Source organism: Semicossyphus pulcher, unplaced genomic scaffold, assembly GCF_022749685.1.
Source record: "Semicossyphus pulcher isolate SPU_LCO1_2020_fin unplaced genomic scaffold, fSemPul1.0.p SCAF_8, whole genome shotgun sequence".
NCBI lineage: Eukaryota > Metazoa > Chordata > Actinopteri > Labriformes > Labridae > Semicossyphus > Semicossyphus pulcher.
In genome coordinates this window covers 2976432-3001857 of record NW_027211759.1, presented here as the reverse complement: position 1 = coordinate 3001857, position 25426 = coordinate 2976432, and the positions used below count along the sequence as shown (strand labels likewise).

At 44.6% G+C, this 25426-nt stretch overlaps 1 protein-coding gene across 6 annotated transcripts in view; it reads left to right on the top strand.

Annotated features, from left to right (window-relative positions):
- Positions 1-803: 803 nt before the first annotated feature.
- Positions 804-25426, top strand: part of cadps2 (Ca++-dependent secretion activator 2) — a 190534-nt gene continuing 165911 nt past the window's right edge. For all 6 annotated transcript variants that reach the window (XM_069685871.1, XM_069685869.1, XM_069685872.1 and 3 more), the window contains exon 1: positions 804-1312. In XM_069685871.1, the coding sequence (XP_069541972.1) occupies positions 962-1312 (351 nt within the window). In that variant the 5' untranslated portion in view covers positions 804-961. The remainder of the gene's footprint in view (positions 1313-25426) is intronic.

The window sequence follows — 25426 nt, the reverse complement described above, 5'->3', positions numbered from 1 at the left end:
GAAAGCAAGTGAACAATGGGAGTTTACAGATATAGTGTTATAGTCATCTCTACAAGAACCAGACAAATCTACACCTTACAAGTCATGCAGCAGGGCACTGTCAATTTAAATGACAACATAAACAAATAGTTTAATAGTAGCCTATCACTAATAAGTGTAGATAGATTTGAAGGCTAAAAGGGACATAGCACTAGCTAGTATAGAAATTGTTTTAATATGAATAAAATAAAAAGTTAATCAGAGGAGAATTGGATGAGATGATGGATGCCACTCTCAAATCTGTAGATTGAATACAAGGCTAGAGTAAGCTAGCATAGCTAATGGAAGAAAGAATGGAAATCAGCTAGCCTCACTTTGTTGGTAAAACGGTTAAATGTTTTTTTAGCACGTACAAAACAAACAGAATGTAAGACGTTAATTTGTCACGTTTGGAGCTTTTGACCGGTTGATTTATAACTAGCTTTTTCTTGGTTGTAGTCAGTTTGATCGCCCATAAAAAAAATGACTCTTTTTATTCTTGTTTTTCTGTTGGAAATGTGGTTCTTGGAGAAACATACAGAGTGAGACATCTTCATGTTTTCCTCTCATGTCTGGTTGCAGCTACAGGTTGCGCACCTGTGTACTGGAGCGCTCAGTCACAGAGCGCGCGAGCTCCGCGCAGCAGCCAGTGGTGGCGGGCGCGCGCTGCCATTCCAGCACTCATTCCCCGGCGGAACGAAACGAAGCGCACGCGGACACTACCTCCAAATATTAACCGTTTAAACCCCGCCCACCTCCTTACTAAAAACTAAGCGACATTCCACTGAAACACAGCACCGACCACAGCTGGGAAACAGCACCGGTCGGTGAAGTGCAGCCGTTAACGCCACGTCGACTTAAACAAACAAACTAAAGCTTAAACAGTTGTTTCTCTTTTTCTTTTGATCCGTCGGTTTGAACCGGAGTTCTTACACCGTGAACCATGCTGGACCCGTCCTCCAGCGAAGACACCGGCGGGGAGTCCGACCCAGAAGTTGTCCAGGAGCCTCCGAAGAAAGCGGCTGGCTCCTCGGCGGGGAAACGGGGGAACAACAACAGCCGGGCGGGCGGCCAGAAGCGTCAGCCCGCTGCACCTGGAGGTGCCCCGGGTAAAGGTGCTAAAGACAACAACGCTACAGGTGAAGAGGAGGAGGAGAAGAAGGAGCGCGAGCGGATCCAAAAGGAGGAAGAGGAGAGGAAAATTAAACTGCAAATTTATGTGTTCGTCCTGCGATGCATAGCCTACCCGTTCAACGCCAAACAGCCCACCGACATGGCCCGGCGGCAGCAGAAGGTGAGTCTGTGCCGCACACTGAGACTGTATGCACCTGTTGGCGTGGAAAACTCCCTTGCAATATTCCATTAGAAATAAGCCGATTTAACGCTTGTTCTATCATCTGGGAAAACATGTATATAAATAACAAAAATTGATACCTTTTTGGAATCATCGAGAACTATCAATAAATTCGGCATATATTTTAACCACTACTAATCACTTATTTATGCTAAATACTTTCTTTCATCTTATGATCTCCTGTTGCTTCCACTCTCTTGTCGTACATACACGCTCACTGGAAGGCAACTGCGACCATTGTGATCCATCTGGAGAACTTGAAATCTTTACTCAACAGTTGCCACCAATTTTATTCAATGAATGCCGAATTGAACATACACTTGACTTATTCCACGTGGTTGGTTCATTAGGTTGTATTTCTGTGTGTATAATCTTGGTACATCTCATTTCAACTTAACATTGAACGAAATCTGAAGGGAATCTAGTACAGGGGTGAAGACATCCGAGGGATCCCATATTTTCGAGCAGATTTCTTTGCAGGTGTTTGAGCTGCAAAGAAAAGCAGTATGTCAACAATCCAAACACATCTGCATGAAGCTACTTAAACCAGGTTATCAATACATGCAGCCATGATCAAAGCAAGGAAAACAGGAAAACGAATTTAAGCCCACTTCCTCTTAAAATCCACTCTGTTTACTTATCCTAAACTCAGTATGATCTGTATTTGTGCCTAAGGCTTTCAGTGCAAACAAACAAGTAAACTGACTCTTTCCTTTTCCCAAAATGCCCTGCAGCATTAAAGCTGCTTTGCTGGAGATAAAATAGCAACTGTTGATAGAGAATCACAGCTCAGTATGTTAAAATAACCATTTATTTTGTGCTGAAATGAGGCAGACATGCCTGTACATTCAGTTAGAAGTTGTCAGTCTTTTTTGAATGTTTTCCTTCTCTTTGTTTTGCCTGTGTTGGATTAGAGGATGTATTGCAGCGCTGTCCTTGGCAGTGCAACATTCAAGGGCCATTCAGCTGATTTGGTGAATAGCTCTCCTCGGGTTTGTCCATGTTCGATTCAGACGGATGCATTTGAGCGAGCTCCTGCTAATAAAGCGAGCAGGGAAGCCAGTTCTGACTGAAGAACCCCCCCATCTTCTCCCGTGCCGCTGGGAAGCTTGATAATGAGCGTCTCGTGGTGTTTAATTTCAATAAGCAGACGAGGCACTTTTATGCAGCTTATGCATGTGTGTGTGTGAGTGATGAATTCTCTCTGACAGAAGGCAGACGTGGGAGTTTATTTGTGCACAAGTGTAAGTTCAGAATATTAAGCCCATGTCACTTTAATTAGACAGACACTTGAGATCCAGCAGGAGAAGTCAGCCCCCTCCCTTATATTTTTGTTTTCCCTCCATCTGATACTGAACGTCCTTCTCCTTTTTCCTGCCCTGATTCATAAATAAGCAGACTGTGAATGCATTAAAAGACTGGAGGACAATGTGGCATCGATTTTCTCGTGTCACAGAGGAAGTAGAGTTCCCTGGTGGGAGGCGGGAGTAGGCTGCGTGTCTGTGTGTGGTGGGTTGCCAGTTTGAATCCCCTGACTCTCGCCCCGCAGACCGCTCTGATTCATTGCAGGACGGAGAAATCAATAATTCAGAATAATGCTTCATTGGCAGGAGAGGACTTATGTGCGGAGGAATAGGTCATCAGAGGGAAACTGATGACAGGGAGCAGATCTGAGAACAACCAGTGCTTTCATGAAATGTCCACACAAGTGGAGACGAGCGATCCTTCGACCTCGCTTGTTGGATCTGTATCGGCGCTATTATTAACCTCATTAAGTGGATCAACTGTTTGTCAGACCTGGTTGATCCACGTTATACTTTTCTGTGCTCAGTTCATGGCCTGCAGAGACATAACGACTCTTAGAGCTACTGATGATTCTACACCACTTCCTGCAGGCGCTTTACAATTTCATGTTTCCTTCCTCTTGTTTATTGAATGGACTTTAAATGGACTAAGTTAGAATCTCAACGCTTGAGCTTTTTCACAGAACAGCCTCACATGAAATTCTCACTTGAGTTAAAAAACGTACTTTCGCATCAACTTAGGTGTTGTGTACCATACAGCACAAATTAGCATCATTGCAGTGACATTGTATGCAATCCGTGGAGAGAAAATTAACCTTGCTTTTGGTCAATTGATCAATCCTTTACTGTCAAACCTGAAGAATTAAATTCACAGTTGGGTTAAATTGCTCAGGATTTACTCAAAATTAGTGATATAGGTGCTACTATTATTCTATTGATTGATTGGTTGTCAACTATTTAAACAAGCTAACAGCTAGCTTAAAATAAGCTAACAACTAGCTGAAAACAAGCTGACAACTAGCCTAAAACAAGCTAACAACTAGCTTGAAACTAGCTTAAAACAGGGTAACATCTAGCTTAAAATGCACTAACATCTAGCTTACAACAAGCTGACAACCAGCTTAAAACTAGCTTAAAATAGAATAACAACTAGCTCTTAAAACAAGCTAATAACTAGCTTAAAACAAGCTCAAAACTAGCTTGCTTTATGTTGCAGTACCAGCTCACTATTTCTTTGGTTAAAAGCATCAATAGCTTCGATGCCTAAATATTAACTATGAAAATGGAGACAATTAAGTTAAAACAATAGTTTTTTCTTCACAGGCCATCATTACACTACATTATCTTTACTTTATCAAATGTATCAACATGAAAGGAAACGAAACAGCAGAACAATTGTTTTGAGCGGTGCTACAAAGGATTGTTTTCCCTCCTCTTTGCCGAACTCACCTTCAAGCTAAATATAATATCTGTTTGAGGAATAATTATAATACTACACAGAAACTTTGTCGAAGTCGGTTTCCTGCTGGTCGCCTTGGATCTGGAGGAGGAGTTAATGATGCAAGCCGGTGCTTAGCGTTAGCCCACGCTCACACTCTGCCTGCAGCGGGTTCACTGTGGGCCGGCACGATTCTCACACACCTCAGGGTTTCACCTCCCAGAAAACACATTAATGACGACACGGGATGTGTTTTATGTGTGTGCTGCTCGTCTGTTCAGCTGCTCGTCTGTTCAGCTGCACGTAGAGAGAAGGGGGAAAAACAGATCAGCTGCCTTTTTATTTGTTTATGATGTATTTTCAATGCCACATAAACATATCTATGAAATCATATTTATTATTAGTTGTAATCCTTCTTTAATTAGAACAGTTAGGAGGCTCATGCCCTCCTACAATAAACATATTTGCTTTCATTTGAGATAACATCTGCTAATGAAGCACATTAAAAAACAATCTCACCTCACCTCTCTTTAGTAACCGATCTGCAGCTTTGCATCAGAAGTTTAGGAGAGTTTAAGAAGATAAATGATATTTTCTTTGGGTTGTTTTTGCGTGTAGCTCAAAGAAACAACAACTTGTATTTCACTGTACAACCCGTGTTGTGGAATGATTAATACATGAAGTTCGAGCTTCTCAAAGTGTTCAGATAAATGTCTAAAATGTCATTAATAACTGGGCGACTTCATCTGTTTATGAAGCCGATTTTCTTTAAACAAAAGCTCTGAAACGCTAAATGGACATTGAGTTAAGATATATAAGTTAACTACAGTTTACCAAGGTCAAGAATTAACTTTAACACTCACTTTATTTTCCCGAGGGAGGTATTGATCTGACTTTTTCCGTCCAGATACCAATACCAGGGCTTTAGGTATTGACCAATACCTATATGGATCCAATACCACTGTTAAATCAATACTCATTATACCTCAGAGACTGGGTCATTATTTCCTGCTTAAGGCAACATCAGGTTTTACTAAAACTGCAACATTAAATTATCGTTAACCAGCAACTTCTAAATTTACAGGAAATAACACCTATGGAGATAAACTGTAACTGCAGGAGCACACTTCCCAGATATCCACACAGTGCTGCATGTGTGACGTCCACGGTCGGCTCCGGTTGTAACTCTTGATTTTCCTGGCTGACGGTCGCTTTCCTTTTCAGACTGTTTGCTTCATCTGAGCGTCGAGTTTGTTTCTTCTTCTTTGGATTTTCACTTCTTGTTGAAGTTGTATCTGTAGTCATCCATCTTTTCTTTGTTTGTTCAGCCATAGTAGATTACTGTTTACTCGCAACACTTGCAGAGAGCAGAAAAGCAGCCGCTTAGCTCCGCCTACCCTCTCTGGCAGACCAACTACTGCTGGCTGATGGAAAACGCGTCACTAACTGGGCGCCACTTGAGATTACAGACACCCAGTCTGTAATTCTGCAAATACAAAGTCCTTCATCGGCGGGCCACTGGCTCAAACACCGTTGTGTTACCTCATTCGGCGACATTTATTTACATGAAAATCTTCGAGGTTAAAAACTTAAAAAACTAGAGTCATCATAGTGAGAACTTCTCCAGCGTTTCTGATACTTTTCCAAACTGGAGATGTTACAACACCTCTGCTGTTTGCTGAACTCAGTATTTCTGTATTTCTGTAGCCTTCAGCCGGACATGAATTTTGCATCATGTTTGTTATTTAAACATAAGCAGGTTTTCTGAGGTGTGCATTGACATCATTCCTCTCTGAGCTCCTGCAGCTTACTGAGTCAGACTGACCGTCAGCCTGAAGCCTTTGGGGGAAGTTTGTAGAGAAAGTGAAGCAGAGAAACCAGCCGTGCAGCATCTCGTCCTTCCTTGTTTACATAGTTTGTGTGTTGGACTGGACGAGCTCTGCAGTTTCCTGTCGGCTTGTTGTTTTAAGGTTCTTTGTTTCTTGTCTGTATTTGAGAAGTAGAAACTTCTAAGTGCTCTTGTCTGTGTTTTTTAATGCTCAGCACTTCTGGCTGAGGTTTTTCAGAGTGTGGAATTGTTAGAGATAAAGAAAGTAAGTGTGTAAGTACATATTACTTTTTAATTTCATGAATATTTTAGCGAACAAGCGTCTGCTATTGATGAAATCTTCCAGGAGCAGATTAAACATGTTGTGAATCAGGCGAGAGGAAGGAAGCAGCCCAGGATTTACCCGAGGCAGTCGAGAGAAAATAAAGGATGTTTATCTCCCAAAGAGCAGATAAACACAGGTCCGTTTTAATTCTCATAAATAATTTACATCGCAGGTTGAGAAAGCAGCTCTCCCTCCTGAGGCACATATCTGACCTGGTCTGTGCCGACTTCCACTAAACCATGAGCGAGAGGAGAAGTCAATAACCTCGTGTGTCTGTATTTCTTTTCCTTTTTAGTCGTAAAAGGCACAAATAAATCTGAGCCAATCCAGATAAAGCTTCTATATTAATGCACAAAAGAAGGCTTTTTAGAGAGACTAGCTGAGCTGAAGTCGACAGCAGCTCGACTCGCAGCCCCAGAAGTCCTGCAGAAGAGTCTCAGTATCTGAAAATCGCTCATTTTTAATGGAAGCCACTTCAGAGAAGACCCATTCAGCCTCTTCTGCTAACTCAGGGTTAGGTAGCGATGGCAGAACGCTTAGCCAGGTATTCCAGATGCCCATCTCGGCAGCAAAGTTTCCATTGCCTTCTGAGGTATCCGGAGGAATTCCCAGGCCAGATGAGATACAAGCAGTGTCTCAATTCAGTGGCAAGGATACAGTCGAAATGAGACGGTCTTGCGTCACCGCATGTTCCCGCCCCTAACCTTTCGTCACCAAACACAGCTCCTGTCGCTTAGCAACGGGTAGCTAGCGAACACAACTAACGTCACGAATTGAGTTGAAACCATTTAAAGTCTATTCCTCGGCTGCTTTTGAATTGGCACGCAATAAATCTCAGGATACGTCGGGCCACGAAGGATGCACCCGATGGATCCTTCGTGGCCCGGGAAAAGGAGGATGCATTTGTTGGCCGCATCTGAAGGAGCTTTGAATTAGGAAAGCCTTTGATGTAGAGATAGACCGATATGGTTTTTTCAGGGTCGATACCGATACCGATACCGATTATTAGTAGTCAAGAAGGCCGATGCATTAAATTGATCTCTTATTGGCCGTCGGATTTAAAAAAAAAAAAAATTTTTAATTAAGAAAAAAAAAAGGCCGATGCCGATATGCGTCAAAATGCCGAATATCGGCCTGGCCGATAATCGGTCAATCCCTACTTTGATGCAACGCTGTGACGCAATCAGCCTTCAAATACGTCCTCTGAAGGATGCAGCCCCTAAACTGGGACACGGCTATAAGGTCCCCCCGGAGAGTTGTTGGTCTGCTACAATAATGCAGCTAAAAAACAAAATAGCAGCGTATTTAACTATAAAATCAGAGTCAACTTTGTGTCTTCTCAACTGATGACTTAAGATCTTTGCCACCAGAACCTCGGAGCAGTTCTTCTGTGACAGCTGCAGGAAGGCAGAGCAGCAGGAAGCGACCATGTAGACCTCTGAAGGTTTCCCTACAGTGGAAAGAAACTTGGGCTGAGTTACTTCACAGCTTTTTTTCCTGCTGCTCTGCAGAACTTCCTGCCCGGCGTCTGTCGTGTCTGTCTTCAGAGGTGGACGGGGAGCCGCTGCTGCCTCAGAAACCTGTGCAGAGTTTTTCACAGTGAAACGCTGATGTTGTTACTGTATCTGACCTTGTGGATGCATTTCTCAGCAGCATCTCTGAATCTTCCACAGTCTCTGCAGCCTTCAGGCTTTAGTGATTTAAAATGTAAAGAATAACCTGGTTTGAGTCGTCAGAGGTAAGAGATTAAAGTGGATATTTATGCATCGTTTATGTGTTTATGAGAGAAATCTTTCTTGAGTTTCTGAGGAAACTCCCACCTGTTGTTTTCCTGCGTCTCAAACACAGGGATCCTCCGTCCTCCCCCGGTGTTTCTGTTTTTGTCCTGCTTCCAAGTGCTTATGACAAACCGAGCAGGGAAACCATAACGGCAGAAACACCCTCCTGATGGAGACCCACGCCTCCTCCCTCCCTGCACACGTCTAATCCTCTGGCAGCTGATTATTACACAAACAAGATAAACGGCATCTCCGCCTGCTCTATAAGAAGAAGCCTCTCCTGCTGTATGGAGGCTTGTGTTTTTTTGTGTGTGGATGGTGGGCGCAATTTTTGGCCACAGATTTGCTGGAGGCGACTTCCGTCCTCCTTTGTCACCCCCCCCCCACCCCCGTCAGAGACGGTGCTCTTCTCGGTTATGTAACCTCTCCTCCTCTTCCTCTTCCTCTCAGAAAAGTGTCTCAGCAGGGAACTCCAAGAAGAGCATCAGACAGCGAGTCAGTCGGCCTCAGGGCGACGACGGCCCTCAGTCAGCTCGAGCTCTGCAGTCAGCGGTGCATTAAGGTACAGCACAGTGAGTTTCACACTGTGCACGGTGTGGTTGGAGCTTTTCTCTGACGGATGTTGCAGGAGGGATATGCTGAAAACAGTTAGTTAGAGATTGTGATAAAAGATACCCAGAGAGGAGGTTTTAAAGATTACTTTTAACAATAGTCGTAGCAAAAAAATTCCCCTGAAAAAAGTTTTTCTTTCCTCTTATTGGGGAGGAAACAGGAGGCGAAGATGGGACCTAAACTAGTTGAAAGTTAACATCAAAATGAGATGTATTCTTCGCACGTGTTAATTTAAGTTTGTAAACAAATATTATGATGATAAATGTTCGTCAACGACCTTTTTTCCACGATGAGACGTTGACTAAAAATAGATCGCTGATAATAAAACCTCTGACGACACGTCTGTTTTGTTTTGGTTAACGAGACGAGACGGGAGTAAAATGTGCTCACAGAAAGAGGGCCGTTTTACTCGTCTTCTTTCGCACCAAACGGAGCGGTCGCCGGCTTCAGTCAGACTGTTTCAATGAGAAGACAAAACTGTAAACGGTACAAAGCAACACTGCTGCTGCTGTAAGGCAAGAGAGGAATGAGCAGCACGTGCTACTGTAACTGCCCGGCTTCGTTCTGTGGCTTTACATGCGTAACATTACGTTCCAGAAGTTTCCACACACATATAACCTGAAGCTGAGGATCGATATGACCTACAGAGGACATCGGCAGGAAATAATCAATGAAAGGACAAATGAAAGGACTTTATAGCAGACTGAACCTGTGTCAGGCCACTTTAATTAGTGAGAGACGTTTGGACTGAAAGTAAGGACTCAAATGTGACTTAAACTAAGAAGCATCTTAAGAGTTAGACTAAATCTAAAATAGCTTCCAAAATGAACGCTGCTTCTGCACTTTCACCGTTTTTACACCCACCTGCATGCACACAACGGTTACACCTGGATCCCACAGGATCTGTGTCCAGTGCGTTCTGTCTGCGCCGCAGTTCTGGCCCGTCAGATGGCCCAAGGAAGCGTGTGTGATCCGCAGCGCAGCGGAGCGCTGGCCCAAGCAGCTGGATTCAAGAGATCACAAGATCGCTGGAGAACTACGTTAGCGTGTGAGGATTGCGAAATCACGCGAAAACATCAACGTGAAACAGAACAACACACAAACAGTTCAGTTTGCACCTCTGAGGTTGATTATCTGCTCATATGGTCATCATTCCATGCGTTGTGTACTTCTACCATGGCAGAGGACACTACTTAATTAAAGGAGGGACGTACCGAAGGATGCCTCTCTCTCTCTCTCTCTCTCTCTCTCTCTCTCTCTCTCTCTCTCTCTCTCTCTCTGTACATTTGTATGTTTCTCTGCAAAGCATGTGTAAAGTTGGAAGTTTTCTTGACCGCACATGGCGCAGTTCTCTTTGACAGATTAAAAAAATATTGGTCAGCAAATCTACCTGGGCAGCCCGCTCAGGTGAAGTCCATGTGAGGGAAACACTGCTTTCTTGCTGCTGATGTTCTGTAGGATTGTTTCTCTTTGTAATGAAGTTGCATTTGCAGCGGCGTGCTGAGAGCGGATGTTGTTGGCTTTGCACATTGGAGGACAGTTAAACGCACGCGCCTCTCCCAGCTGAAATGAAAGGAAAGCACATAATATAGAAAAAGAAGCATCAATAAACTCCTACTGCGTGTTTCCGTTGTTCTGGTGTATCGACGCCCAGCTCTGCTCTTAGTCCATATTTAACAGGAGACGCTGCACATCAATCATTGCATTTGCAGAGGACTTCACAGATGTCCTCTCTCTCTCTCTCTGTGTGCGTTTTTCTCTGACGAGCACGTGGAGACGCTGCTCGTGACAGGTGAGCGAGGAGAGGGTGTCCAGTCGATCGTGGACGATGATCAGCAGCATGTTCATTTACAAGTTAAAGGCACTTCCTGTTTCCTCTTGAATGTTGCAATATCGGTTTATTTTAAGCTTTTTGAACGAGCAGTGACCAATCCCTTTTATTTTTCCGCTCAGGACACGCTCCCAATTTGCACACCCACAGAGAACACCCAGCACGCACTGCAGAGCCGTGTGTTTTTGAATGAGCACACGCACTGGAATCATCGTGACTGGAAAACCTCTCGCTCTCTGCGGCTTTCGCCGTTAGTCTCTCCATCTTCACCTACACAACCTCTCAGCTGAATGAAGTGAATTACAGCAGAGCAGTGGGAGCGCACTGAGCACCAGACTGATGACACATAGCACTGTTTGAGGATATGAGGGGGAGTTCAGGCAAAAAGAGCTAAATATTTATACTGTAGTGTTGGACTCAGTCATATGTTGGACACATTGTAAGTATTAAGATCTCAGTTTAAAATGTCTTATGGCTGTTTGTGACTTTGAGAGGTTTGTGCTGCTTCCTCATTAAAAAGAAGACGTTAATGTGTTGGAAGATAAAGCCTGAAAGACGGTCGATCCTCCTCCAACTTTGATCCATTGTTCTTATTGTGCTTGTTCACATATTTTAGGGCTCTGAAATCTCCAGAGTGTAGAGTCTGTGGAGTTTATCCTACATTTTTTTTACCAGTTTCAAGCACAGTCTGTATAAAAAGATGGCCGACATGACAGCTCCCTAAAAGTGAAGCCAAACCCTCTCTGTCGCCCCCTGCTGACTGGCTGCAGTATAGCTCATAAAGCCCGCCTCCTCCATGTTAACAGATGGGACATGAGTCAAACTATAAAATCAAAATACACGTCAAATACATTTTTCTCAAACATGGTTTCTGTCATTATAGTTAGTTCTTATCATGCTGATTTATGTCCAAGTGTTCATTTTTCTGACAAGTTCACTTTTAATTAATTATTTGATGCTGTTAAAAGGGGGTGTGGCCTCATGATTGACAGCTCTGTTGACAAATGGGGCTCCTGCAGCGTTCTGTTCCCGAGTAGCAGAGTAGAGGAGGAACGGCGAGAGGAGACGTCACTAACACTAACACTACAGTCATTGAACTTTCCATAAGCGTGAATATCTGCTTCAGACCGACACAAGAAGCTGTTCTGCTGCAGACTGAGCCCACCTGAGGGCTCCAACACGCCAAGGACACCTGAGGCTCCAACACGCCAAGGACACCTGAGGGCTCCAACACGCCAAGGACACCTGAGGGCTCCAACACGCCAAGGACACCTGAGGCTCCAACACGCCAAGGACACCTGAGGGCTCCAACACGCCAAGGACACCTGAGGCTCCAACACGCCAAGGACACCTGAGGGCTCCAACACGGCATGGACACAAGGTAAAGGTGTGTATCGGGGAGCAGAAGTTGCTACGGCGGCTCCACCAGCCGATCTGTACTGCGCAGCTCTGGCTCCAAAAACATCACAAGCACAAGATGGCAGTGTTTCGGCTCGGCGGTATTTTGGCTTGAATTTTGTACAATGAGACTAGATGGAGACGCGTCGGCCATCTTTACGTACAATCATTGGTTTGAATCATCTGGATGTTTTCTTTTACAGAGTACGAGGCTGTTGCTGGTAATTTGCCTCCCTGTAGAAAACTCGTATGCTCTCTCACAAAGAGAGCGGCAGGTCACTTGGCCTCCTGACTTCCTGTGTCCGCAGAAGAAGAGCGTCGGAGAAACACCAATTTTTATCTTCAAACTTCTTTATTCAGTGTTTTTCCAGGTTTAACCACCTGGTCCGTTTGTTTTGGAGAGGAGGAGAACCTTGAGATGAACTCCAAAGGGTCATTTGGAGTCGGTTTGGAAAGCTTACAACGTCATTTAATTGCTGGATTTAGGGGGCAGTGCTTCAAAATCAAGATGGCTTCAACGTTTCTGTTTTGAAACAATCATGGGAAAACCAGCTTCAGTGCAGGTTACATGATGCAGACTGAAGCAGAGTGAAGAGACGCTTTGATTTGATATTTAAGAGCTGTGTTGGCAGAGACAGTGAAGTGTCTGTTTGGATCCCACTGCATGTAAAATGTGTGTTTATGAGGTTGTATTGTTTACAGTGCTCTTAGAACATTTTGTACATATTTGTTTTCTTGCACACAAACAGCCTTTGTTTGAAGACTGCAGCAGAGTCGAGGTGAAATGGAGAGGAAACCTTGGCTCACTTCCACGGTGCCAGTTGGGTTTTGGTGAGAACACAATGTTCACTTTTATAATTGATGATTTTTTCAAACATCAGTAGTGGAGAGACGACAGAAAATGAAGGTTTTAGTAAAGTGTCCTGCCAAACTTGAACCAGGGATGTTACGGTTCATGGTCTGCATCTTAAAATTTGTGGGAGCTGGCATGTCATGTGATGAGCGCCTACCTTGCAACGGCAGAGTGGAAGAATGAACAACAGAGACGGTCGGAGAAACTAAAGTCAAACGTCTGGAACAGAAGACGAAGAGCTGGTCCCCTGAAACGGCTCGTCAGCGCTCGTTTGGAGGCGTTTCAGGTTTAAGTGATAAGAAGAAACAATAATCAGCAGAGAGGTCATGAAACCTGCGTCTGCGCCCCAAAGCAACACAACTTGTTGAAGCAGCTGAAAGAACAGCACAAAGTGCAGCATGATGAGTGTGTGAAGGCCGAGAGGAAGAACGAGCTGCTCCCCGTCCTCCAGCGTCGTTCGAGAATTCATTGCTAATCATGAAGCAACAGTGGGCTGCTAACTCAGAGTGTAATGCTACAGGAAACCTTGACCTCATGTTATCTTACTGTAAAGTATTTGAAATTAATATTTTGATCGGATCAGAACGTGGAACCAGCAAAACCTCCAAGTTGTACTTGCAAAATTGACACTAACGATTAACCGACTGTTTGAGTCGATGTGTCCGGAGTTTAAAAAGTTAGTAATTTTATTTCTTTAATCAATCATCTAACCGTTTCACCTCTGGACGTGCTTATTTGCTCATGTGGCGTCTGTTCCCCATCCCTGTCTCAGTAAAGAAACATGGCTCGTACATGTGCGACCAGTATCACAATAACTAAGATTAATAAACAGAACAAAGCAAATACAGCGTCATGAGTGTGTGGGCGTTCATCTGCAGAGGTCAGTGTATCTGCTGCATGTGTATACAGTTATTTAAAGGCTCTCCTGCTGCCTGAGGCCTGTGTACGCTGTAAATAGATTGAGCCTTCATTCACTGTCACATTCACACACGTAAAGACACATATAGTAAATAATTGTGTGAACTCATTCAGGTTTGTTTTTTGGCCCTTAGTCGACACTTCAAATTCTCAGTCAACTCTGAGGTTGTCAATATTTTTGATTCGACATGTTTCATTCTGTTATTCTGTCGTTTGATAGCACTGAGAGGTACCGAAGCTTTAAAGACAACAGATCTGCAGTCAGATTTTAATCCAAAGCTGCTGCGAGCCAAAGAGAGAGAGCAGCTGTGGTCGAGCGACATAGACAGGAAGTGAAGAGAGCGAGCGGCGTTGGTGTAAATAAAGCAGTGAAACAGAGAAGACGTTATCTTCTGATTGTTTCACAGTGGTTTCGCTCTAAACCAGGCGATCTCAAACTTTGTGGAACATTTTCCAAGGACCCTCAGAATCGTAACACTGATTAAGCGTATGCTTCTGACTATTTGCACTCTTAGATGCCTTTGAAAATATTTGAATTGTAAAGCTTATGAACCTGAACACGTCAGGCCTGTTTCACAGTGATAAACAGACAGCAGCTCAATGTATTCAAACTGCTCGTGGACTCAACCTGACAGCTTTTATACTTTACAAGTGATGGATCTTTAAAGCTTTCAGAAAACGAACAGCTCCAGACCTCCGCCCAGCGATGGACGTCCAGAAACGTGCCAAACAGCAGAATAATAAGAAGAATGAAACGCAGCTGCAGACACAGACACCAGCTCACACTTCTCCTGAGTGATGATGAAGAGGGAATATTTTAACATGGAACATCCTGCTAATGAAGCCTTTCATCACTGTTAACAGGCTGTCAATGAGCTGCTCTGCTTAGTGACTTGTTTCTGTAGCAGCCCTGTGTGAAGGTGGGAAATCAAAAACAAGAAAATTACCTCATTTTTTGTTGCCGTGGTAACGAAACAGGTATCGAGGAAAGTCTCTTATTTTCTAGTATCGTATCAAAGTTTGAAATTCTCGTGACAACCTTTGACCTCAAGGCTGGCACAAACAATTGAAGTGAAACCCCAGTGACTGATGTCAAACATACACTCCACATTACAGACATCATTTAAGCACTTTGTAAGAGAACAGTTCAACTGTTAAACTCTGAACAGGTGCAGCTCATGAAAAGACCCCTGAGTGCATCTGAGAAACAGGTCGCATGAGTTTAACTCCATGTTTCCTCAAACCTCGTCATCCTCGGTCCTCCGGAGGCCGCTGATTTCTCTGAGTCTCGATAAACAGGTATTGAGAGGTTGAATCTTTCATCATGTCCCCGCGTGGCAGCCGGATCAGCCCGCAGATTCGCTCTCTGCTTCTGGTGACTAATGAAGTCCCTCGAGGCGTCTCCACTGCCGCTGCGCACGTCGCTCGTTTGCTGAGACGACGGCCCTCGCGGTCGTCCTCCTGCAGGCGCTCCTGAGACTTCTTGTCTCCGCCTCGGTGCCGCCCTGTTCTTGTGCAAATTTTGTGAAAGAGAAAAGGTGGGTGACTGGCAGCTTGCAGGTCCTTTTTGTATGCCTCCTCTATGACTAATTCTGTATTCTGACACTAATTGAGCTTTAAAGTCTATAGAAAGAGACGCAATCCCACGCTGTAAGTCATATCTGAGTTTTAAACATTACACCTACACCTTTAACCTTCTTTTAGCAGCAGCTGTGTAAAAATCCAGAGGCTGCATCTCTCTGGAACCACCCTGAATCCTCTCTCATAAAGACACGTGGAAAAGGACTCAGATGGGTGTAATCCTTTATTTAAAAACAGGTTTCAAAAGTTCTTCCTCTCTGGCAGCTGAACGTAGCTTGGCAGCAGTCTTCAGTCTGCTGTCGAGCCGACATGCCGACATCAGAGGAAGGTTTCAAGGAGGAAATGTGTCATTCAGTCCAATACGTAGCTAGCTCCAAGGCTGCAGTCTGTCTCTACCACACACTGATATGATGTGCTGTCAATGATCTCATTCAAACAAAGTTGCAGGCTAAAAAAACAGAGTCCACGGCTGAAATTAAACTTTCATTTCACACAGCAAGAAAACATTAACAACCTTTAGCAGCCTTGGATGGATGCAAAAAAAGCCAGACTGTTCTCTGCTGACAGGGGAAGAATTAATAGAATATCCTGAGGATGTTCAGACAGAACGGCAGACACATTTAACGTGCTGCATTTTCAAGTCAGTGGAAGACTAGAAGACGTGGATTTGCCCAAAGGTGATGCAAAGCAGGGCCAAGACGTGTCTGCGTCAGTTGGAAAACATTCAACTTGAATTTATAAAATAAATGTTTCATAAACATGCGGAGAAGACTGGAAAAGAGAGAGTTCGGGGGGGAAATCAGTTTGCCCATTTCCAGCTCGTTTAACATCCTTCTAGGAACTACCTTTGCTGCAAATCACGGCGGAGAACAGACCGTCCTCTCGTTAGCCCAACCAAATGTCCAAATTTGAAACATTTGGACCAAGGAACATGGGGAAAAACCTAGTTGGAATAGTCTGTCTTGGAAGTCATCCATGCAGCATCTTATTTCGACTCATTTAAAAGCCTGGCCCACTCCGAAAGATCTTAACAGATGTGTAAAACGTGAGAGAGCCCACACATGATGATTGATAATGACAGATTGAACAGTTCTGTTCCTGTAGTGTGTGGAGAGCGACGAGATGACCCAAACAGCACACACTAACAGATTCATTCACCAACAACCAGAGTCCGACTCTCACAGCTGGAGATCTCACTAAATCTCTGGCGGTCAAACGAGACTTCAGAGTAAACAAACATGGCGGACGACGGGCAGGAAGAATTGGTGATGATAGTTTTTGGACTTTTTGAAAATTAAGAAAGAAAAAAGAACACAAATGTCCGTTTTGTCCAGGCTCAGCAAGTTGACCCAGACGTTTCTCTCCCCAGCCACGTTTTCTAACCCCTCCTGGAGGATCCCGAGGCGTTTTCCTCCCAGTTGGAAGTCCCCAGAAAACCTCCAAAGGGAGGCGCCCAGGAGGCGTCCTAACCAGTTGCCTGAACCACCTCAACTGGCTCCTTTCGATGCGAGTAGCGGCTCTACTCCGAGCTCCCTCCGGATGTCTGAGCTCCTTACCCTCTCTCTAAGGCTGGGCCCAGACACCCTGCGGAGGAAACTTATTTCGGCCGCAATCTCATTCTTTCGGTCACTCCCCAACGCGCGTGGCCACAGGTGAGGGTCGGACCGCAGATCGACTGGGGAATGGAAAGCTTTGCCTTCAGGCTCAGCTCCCTCTCCACCACGAACGCTGCTACCGATCCGTCTGTCAATCTCACGATCCATTTTTCCCTCATTTGTGAACAAGACCCTGAGGAACTGCAACTCCCTCACTTGAGGCAGAGACTCAGTCCCCATTTTAAATGTGCAAATATAAAATTCTCATTGCATGCAGATATATTTCTAGTCTCAACCAACAGCCTGCTGGTGTACGGAGCAGTGGAGCGTGAGCAGTAACTCGGGCACGTTTGGGCTGTTGTGCATCAGCACAGTGTGATTCTCTTCTTATCTTCTGTTTGGAGTCTTTCACAGGAAGCTTCTCAGTAATGTTGAGTGCAGATCTGCAGCTCCAGCAGGGCTGCAGCTATTCTTTAATATATTTATCACTTTGATGTTCAGTATCAGCAGTTTATCGCTCGGCCTCCAAACGAGCAGAATTTAACCCCAAACAAAACGTTTCCACCGTGGGTCTGATCTCCATAACAAAAATACATCTGCATTGTAATCAGTCATTTTAACCTGATTTGTGGCATTTTGGCAGCATCAGCCCACATAGTTCCCTCAGTTTCCATTGTTCCTTTGTGTTCTCATGAACTATTAATTGAGTGGAGGTTCTGTCAAGCACAAAGACGGTGCAGATCGCTGTCTGTGAAATTGAGAACGACGCCTTTTGTGGAAGCAATCAGTTTGCTTTTCATAGCCGAACCCTTCAGACCAGAGTCACCTCTGATTGAATTTTCCCCCGAGACGTGCAATCAGCCTGGTTAAAGCTTCTAATTTTCTCTCTTCGTGTCAATCATCAGACTATCTCGCAGCTCTCCTCCATCCACAGCTTTAGCCTCCGGTCTCACTCTGAGCTGTACCGTAACAACAAGCGGCGTTCAAAACAACACTACAAAGACGTAACAGAGGAGAATATGTTGAGATCATTATGAAAAACGACAAAGATGCATTCAGGAGGACGGCTACGTACTCTCTTCCTGCTTTAACAGCTGCTGTAACCACGACGACCACAGACGCATTCGCCTAAAAGTCCGCAGTTATCCGAAACACCCGTCTCTGTTGTTTACTCTTCCACTCTGAACTGCCGGCTCCCCCAGAAGTGAAGCCCAGACCTCTCCATCGCCCCCTGGGGGAGCGCTTGATTTGATATGCAGCAGTTTTCTACGGGCGGAGCATTTAAAACGTCAATGTCACCGTCAGTCATGTTCATTTAATCGTAGGTCGCTGCTCTAACTTACATCTGCTCATTACTCTCACGGTGAAGGCTTTTCTTCTTCACAGGTTTATTTTCTGTTAACTTCTGTGACATGCAGACGATCGAAACCTGCTGCAGAGAGAAAATCCATCACAGTCAGTGTTTTCACCTTTCACATTGAAGCCTGGTTAATGCAGTCAAGATCCAGGCTGTTTTGTCGGTGCGTTCAAGGACACTCTGACATTGGCCTCCTGATCAAAAATGTTTTTAAAGCAAGAAAAAGGGCCAAATATCTTCCACAGTTTCCTGCCTTCTACGAGGACTGAACGCTCACTTGCTCAGTCTTTTCTCGATGCTGCTGCTTGTTTGACACGTTCTCCTGCTCGTGGCTGTAGATCTAGTCAAAGACACCATTGCTAACTTGGAAATAACAAGAAAGCTGCACGTTTGCCATTCATCAAAGCCAAAGGAGGGAGAGCGAGGGTGCAGCAAAGGGCCAGGGTCACTGGTGAGGGCTCGGTCTTCATGTTTACCGAAGTGCCCCGATTTAGCAGCATGTCTAACCCCCCTCATTTATTTCTCCTGAGCTCCTGAAGACACGTTTCTGATCTGAACACGCCGGTCTCCGTCCCGCGGTCAGGGTCTGTGCAGCAAACAGCCCGTGTTTTAACTCTCTTTGATCCCTCCGCCCAGCAAATATAATGATCACCTGCAGAAAAAGGGATTATTTTATATGCTCTCCATGTAGAAACCACTATTTAACCGAGTCCATACTAATGAGGCAACAGGAGAGCCGTCGCTGAATCTGACGAGGTTCAGAGGAGCGTCTAATTACACTTTTACAGAGGGAATGTTTGTATGACTTATTTTCCACATTTTCAACAGACCAAAGCAGCTTGACGTGTTTCACCGTATAAGACGCACTTTTAATACATTTATTTTTCATCTAAAAAGTGGGCTGCGTCCTATAAACCGCTGCGACCAATATACCGGTATAAAATGCAGAGAGAGGTCTTTACCCAGACGATGGCGCTGTCCGGTTGTAAACTGTTTGCAGGTCCGAGCCGCTACAACGTCTCTCATTTACAATACGCTGCAGCGCTGTTTTGTGTTTTACGCTTCGTCACAGACTTGCACCGTCATGATCGTCATTGATGCCGCCACACTCGCAACAATCAACGTCACCGTTAGCCGCCAGCTACCGCTAGCTACAGCACCGGTAGCTGGCAGCGGGGAAAACAGATGGTAGGCTGTAATTTGTGTGTTTTGAATGAAAATAAATTGAAATAGTGTTGAAATAATACATGTTTTTATTATTAATAAGTAGCTACAGAAAACCTTTTTCCCTCTGTGAAAAAACACATTTTAATTAGTTAATTAGTTAATTAAGTGAGGTAATTTGCCTCACTGACTATTGCTCACACGCACATGCCGATGGTCAAACGATTTATCCTGCAGCCCTAATTCGGACCCCGAATTACAAAAGCAAAGTTGTTCATTTTATTTAGCAGTTATAAAAAAACACCTGATATATTACGTTAGCTTGATATGTTCCAACCCTTTGCAGAAAGTATTTTCCTTATAAACACTTTTAAAAAAGGAAATGAACCTTCAGCAGAAAATATTTATTCTTTGTATTTTCAAACCGTGAAGGCTGAACATTTCTTACATTTCCTACAGCGTTAGCGTAGCTTAGCACAAAGAGTGAGAGTAGTAGAAATACCTGAGAAGCTCATGTGTTATTATGCTTTATTTGTTAAATGAACTCGCGAACTGAAAGTGTGACAGAAGAAGAAGAAGAAGAAGAAGTGAAAGTTAGAGGAGTGTGTGGATGAAGAGGAAGAAGAGGTTGACTCTGCTGTTTGAGGGAAAATGTCTCCCAGGTTTGTCATGGCTGCGTCTCCCCCACAGCGCCTCTGCTCTCCACTGATAAAGATGCCTCCCAAACACACACACACACACACACACACACACACACACACACACACACACACATATACAGAATATAACTTGATGTAGCAGCTGCCCACATTGACCTCATTAACTTCAAACACTCGGGTGCTTCTCATCCGTCCCCTCTCTTTGTCGTCCTCGTGCCGTTTGTTGTTCGAGCCGAGCAGCAGCAAACTTTTCTTCTCTGGGAATAAGTGACATCCTCGTTAGGATTCAGAGCGCCGGCCCGGTCTGGACTCATTAACGGTCCAGGAGTGTGAGGAGATTGTGCAAGAACAGAGGGGAAGGAAGAAACCAGACTATTTTATTAAGTACAACATGAACTCTTATTAGAAACTCCAACTCTCGCCCTCCAGGGGAAATTTGTCCTACAGCAGGTACAAACTTTAAACAGAGAGAGAACATAGACACTGTGGGAATTTTCCAGGGATCATCAAGGGGGTAACTTGTCTAAAGTTAAATTTATATGGGGGGGGCAATTACGTTGACTTGGTGAACCCCGGTTTCCCCTGATTTCCCCCTAGAGAGCAGAGAAGGATCATCTTATCTTGCTGATGAAGGCCATGTGGCTGAGTGAAGTACCATGTGGGGATGGGGTAGGGGGTTGTTGATGTTGTATATAAGCTTGAACACTGCAACAGCAAGGGAGAGAACTTTCACACTTCTCTCCATGCTGCATGTAAAATGTAAGTAAAGAGACTTGATTCATAACATTGAGTTTGCTTGTTCTTCACAAATTATCTTCAGGAGGAGAATTGCCCTCACAACACACACCCAGGTCCAAAAACATGATTGAATGCATGAACTGAAGTTACAAATAGGTTTGCTGTGGTAGTCGGTGTTAGTGGTGTTAACTCTGCCACCGTCGTTCTGCCTTTTTTGGGCGTATAGAATATTTCTTGCTGCTGTAAGGAGCTGCAGGTGTGACGGAGGGTGAAGAAAGGAAAATGTCCCCACCGTGGCATCCCTAGTGACAATAGGACGTCTAGAAAATGTTAGACAGTCATTCAAACTGTCACTAGGGAAACGGTTCATCAGCAGCATCGTACTGAGAATGAGATAGGTGCATGGCTTCTGTATGTTTTAGGATGTTTTGTTGCTGTTGCAGACAACAGGGTGTCTTTGACTCTCCACAAACTTCAGAAAGTTTTTATTCGGCATTTTGCCTCAAATTCCTGTGATTGACTGGCTGTCAGTACCACATCCGTCCCGGCTACCCGATCCGTTCTGCGCATGCGCAAAAGTCAGCACATGCGCAGAATTGAACCTGTTTTACGACACTGCCCGATCCGTTCCACGCATGCAACGCTCGACTCGAGAGAGTTGTGTCATTGGGTTGGCTGTCAAATTAGCTAGTTTTACCAAATGAGCTAATTAGTATGTATGATACAGAGTTCTTTTAACAATGTAAATAAAACAAGAAGCTGTGCAACCTTTCTGTGCTTCTATGTTGGCTAATAACGGCCACGTACTGTTATTTGTACTGCAGTGTAGTGTATTTGTCTAATATTGTGTTGTTAATAAAGTTATAAAAAAAAAGACTTGCTGCCATCAAATGTTCACACATGAGGTACAAATCGGGCGAGAATACGTATGCTCATGCGCATCATTTTCACTATAGGCGTCGCTTCCTCCGGTCTATTTAAGCTGCAAGGTTTCTGCTCTCTCCCGCTGCCCTGCACCAGTAACCTGCTGCGCTCGCACTTTCGGGCCCAGCATCCACCTGCAGGCTCCGGCTACACAGGTTTAAGATATCATCTCATCACTCCTCAAATTTCTGCATGTAAAATAAATCTGTGAGGACCTATGGGATAGAGCCCTGGATATAATGTTTCATGCTTTCACAGCGTTTTGATGCGACCAGATGAAGCCCAAGCAGCTAGCAGCTACCCTCAGATAGACATTGCTATTGACACATCCCTACATGCAGCAAAGGCCCGGCTTAGAATAGAACCTGGCCTGGAAGCTGTGATGGTAATGGTACACGGTTGTGTTAACTGTTGCTGGTTAATGCCTGGGTGGACCACAGAGTGTGTGGATGCGTGTGAACATTCAGAGTGTTGATGATGATGATGTGTTGAATCTCAGAGATGTTTTAATCCAATGAATCTTTAATGAGTGCCGTGCAGAAATCTACAGGAACGCGTCCTGTTGTTAGCTCTGTCCTTGTCCTTGATCCCAATAAATCCCTCTGTGGTCACCTCTCTGTGGTCACCTCTCTGTGGTCACTCATTTCTTTTCATTTGCTGCAACAAAATATCTGCTTTCTCTTTTCATCCCCGCTCGTATTTATTTTGATCAGTGTCAGAGAGCTTTGAGTCAGAGCTAAGAAGGACAAACACTTTGAACAGTCATTTCCAGACCGCAGTGATAGAACATTCTGTCGTTCTCTTAAAGTCTGGATGATACAGATATAACATCACCCTTGCAGCATTGATTGGATGCATCATATTACTATGATGTTAATTCTGAGATCACGGCAGAACGCACTGTCTGCACCGTCCCCGCTCCGTCTCTCCAACATGTTCCTCCGTGCACGGACGTAACGCTCCCGGACTTGTTTCCGTTTAGTTTTGCAGGTTTCCACGTCGACTTCTAAAACAGAACTTATCTGTCTGCAGCTGTTTGACAGGCATGTTTGTCTCTGTGCAGCGGCAACGACACATCGTGCAGATGTGGATCATGGTGGACTTGGTCTATCAGCTTGACGTTCACGTAGCGTTCTTTTTTGAGGATGTGCACAGCGAACGCTCCGAACAGACACAGGGAACGTGGGGCAGCCTTCATGCATACGCGAACACGTAGTTAAAAGCAAGTGTATCTGTGGCTGAAGCTTCTTTCTGACTGCTCCGCTTGTTTAAAGGGAAAGACTCAGCTGTCATTGTTCACAGGACTTTTATCACGAACCAGATTCTCTGCCAATAATCTCCCCTCTAAAAACACCAATGAGAACAGTTTCACAATTAGAAACGGTGATTATCTGACGCTCCTTGGTGGTCACATGCTCGGCTGTCCACCAAGAACAGACGCAACAAAGACAGGTGTGTCAAAATGTGTTTTAAGGTTTTAAAAAGATGAAATAGTAATCATTTATCCACACTGTGTTAGCATTATACAGCTGTTAAAGAATGATGAAGTATAAATATATCACACTGGTATACGATGAGTTCTTGTTGTTGGCTGATCTGCAGGTTCAGGTATCTGACTTGGATTAGGAAGGAAACTCGCTACATGAACACTGCCTGATGTTCATTCACAGCTGTGAGCCTCTAATCCCCTCTTTCTTTCTGTTGACTCAATGCAGTGAATTTGAATCCACGTTGATCCACTTTCTTGTAGCCGACCCTGATTATAATAAAACAACATAACAAACGTGGTTCGACCTTCCAGAGCAGCTGTGTTAGAGAAGTTCCTCCTTTCTTCTCCAGCAGCCGAACATGAAATGCTTCCATTAGAGCAGAACATAAAGCGACATTTGTGCAGCTTGTCTGTCAGTCTCATGCTCGCGCTCTCGGCTGTCAGGCTCTGCGAGCGTTCACAGCGATTTTCTCCGGCTGTGAACGTTTTTCAGACTGGAGTCTTTTTGAGCTCCTCACCTCGACCCTCCGTGACGGCTGTTATTTTTGACTGCTCGACAGATGATTCGGCCTTCACTCTGTCCTGTTCTGAGGGAACGACTGTGAATCGCTTTTACACATGAAGAATTTCTTTCCTCTGGCAGGAAAACGCCTTCCATGTGCTGTCAGATACTGAAGGTTAAACTAGACTGACAGGACATCCATTGAACGTGAAGAAAGAAGTACAAAAGTACTGATGTCACGTCTGAGCCAGCCTCTCTTCCACTAGCCTTTGTAACTCAGTGCAATCTCTCGTTCAGAAGTTCTTTTATGTGGCTTTTAGGAAAAGTAAGACGTGTTCCTGAGGTCTGCTTTTTATTTTCTAAGACGCATCGACTTCCTCTACAGCACTGAAGCCTTGTTCAAAGGATCAAAGGTAGAAATGATCACAGAAAATTCACCAGGTCATCGTAACTAATTTTTTCTTTAACAGTTTCCTGCACAATCACCAAACCCTCGGACCTCATGCCTTCAATTCATACAAGGAAAGAGCGTCCCCCTGCTCCACAGGAAGAATAACAGACATGCAAGTTACAGTATGGGAAATCAGGATAATAAACACTAGTCCTGCACGATGCACTATATTGCAAAGACGAAAGATATGACAAATACTTCAGCTGTACCAGACAGTCCCTCGTCTGTCTCCTGTGCAGCATGTTTCATGTAGTTCCCGTGTTTTTAAAGCGTTGTCTCTCCTACATTAAGAATAAAACGGCAGACGTGATGTTCTTTCATCAACCACATTTTCCTCCCTCTTCTCTCCTTCCTCAGCCGCCATGCTAGCTAACCTCGCAGCCGCCACCAAGTTGGCACCAGCTGGCGGCTTGCTGGAGCTTCATCTGACTGGTCAAATGGTGTGAATGCGTGTCTCGTATGTCCAGGGCCCCAACTTACAGGTCAAGTGTTTGCATGCAGAGTGTGAATGCATGACCCGTGTACATAAAAAGATCACTCTTATTCATCCTGTTCAGGCAGGCTTGTGCACGTTTGTGTCAATATGAGGATGGAAATATGATGCGTCGTGCAGCCCAGACATCTGAGTCCTCCTCGGTTGAGTTGTCTGATCAGTCTGGGATTGTGACATGAAACAGAGATTTTGCAGGTTAAAAAGAGACGCTTATTTCACCTCGATGGCATGTCTTTTTAATATTGTTGTTTCTTCTTACTTAAAACTGCCTGCCTGCTTCTCGGGGCGCTGCTTTGGTTCGGTTGGTGGCACCATGTGCAGAGGCCACAGCCCTCCAGACTCTGATCGCAGGTTCGACTCCTGGTCTGTGATCAATTAGTGCATGTCATCCCTCACTCTCTGCTCCCCGCGTTTCCTGTCTCTCTTTGGCTGTCCTATCTAACACCTTTTTCCCACCTAAATTTGGCGCTTTGAAGCTGGTTTTTCAGACCCGGGAAGACCTGCTGATAAATCCCGATTGTCTCTTTTCCCATTGCCAGTGAAGTATCCTCCTTTCAGTCTCTTTTCTGCTGCGTTACCGTCTGACGTCACAAACGCGCTGGAGACAGGGTTAGTAACCAGTGAAGATGTTACGGTGGTTAGGTCTTTATTGTCTCTATCACTCATTCAGTTTGTTTATCAAAGTCGGCGCGACAAATTTGGAACGATGTTCGAGCGCTGCTCGGACGGAGACGGGCGATCTGTAGCTGAGACGACCTGGAGTCGCAAAAGTTACAGACGGAGCATAGCATCACGCCGGAGAGGGGGTTGAGATTA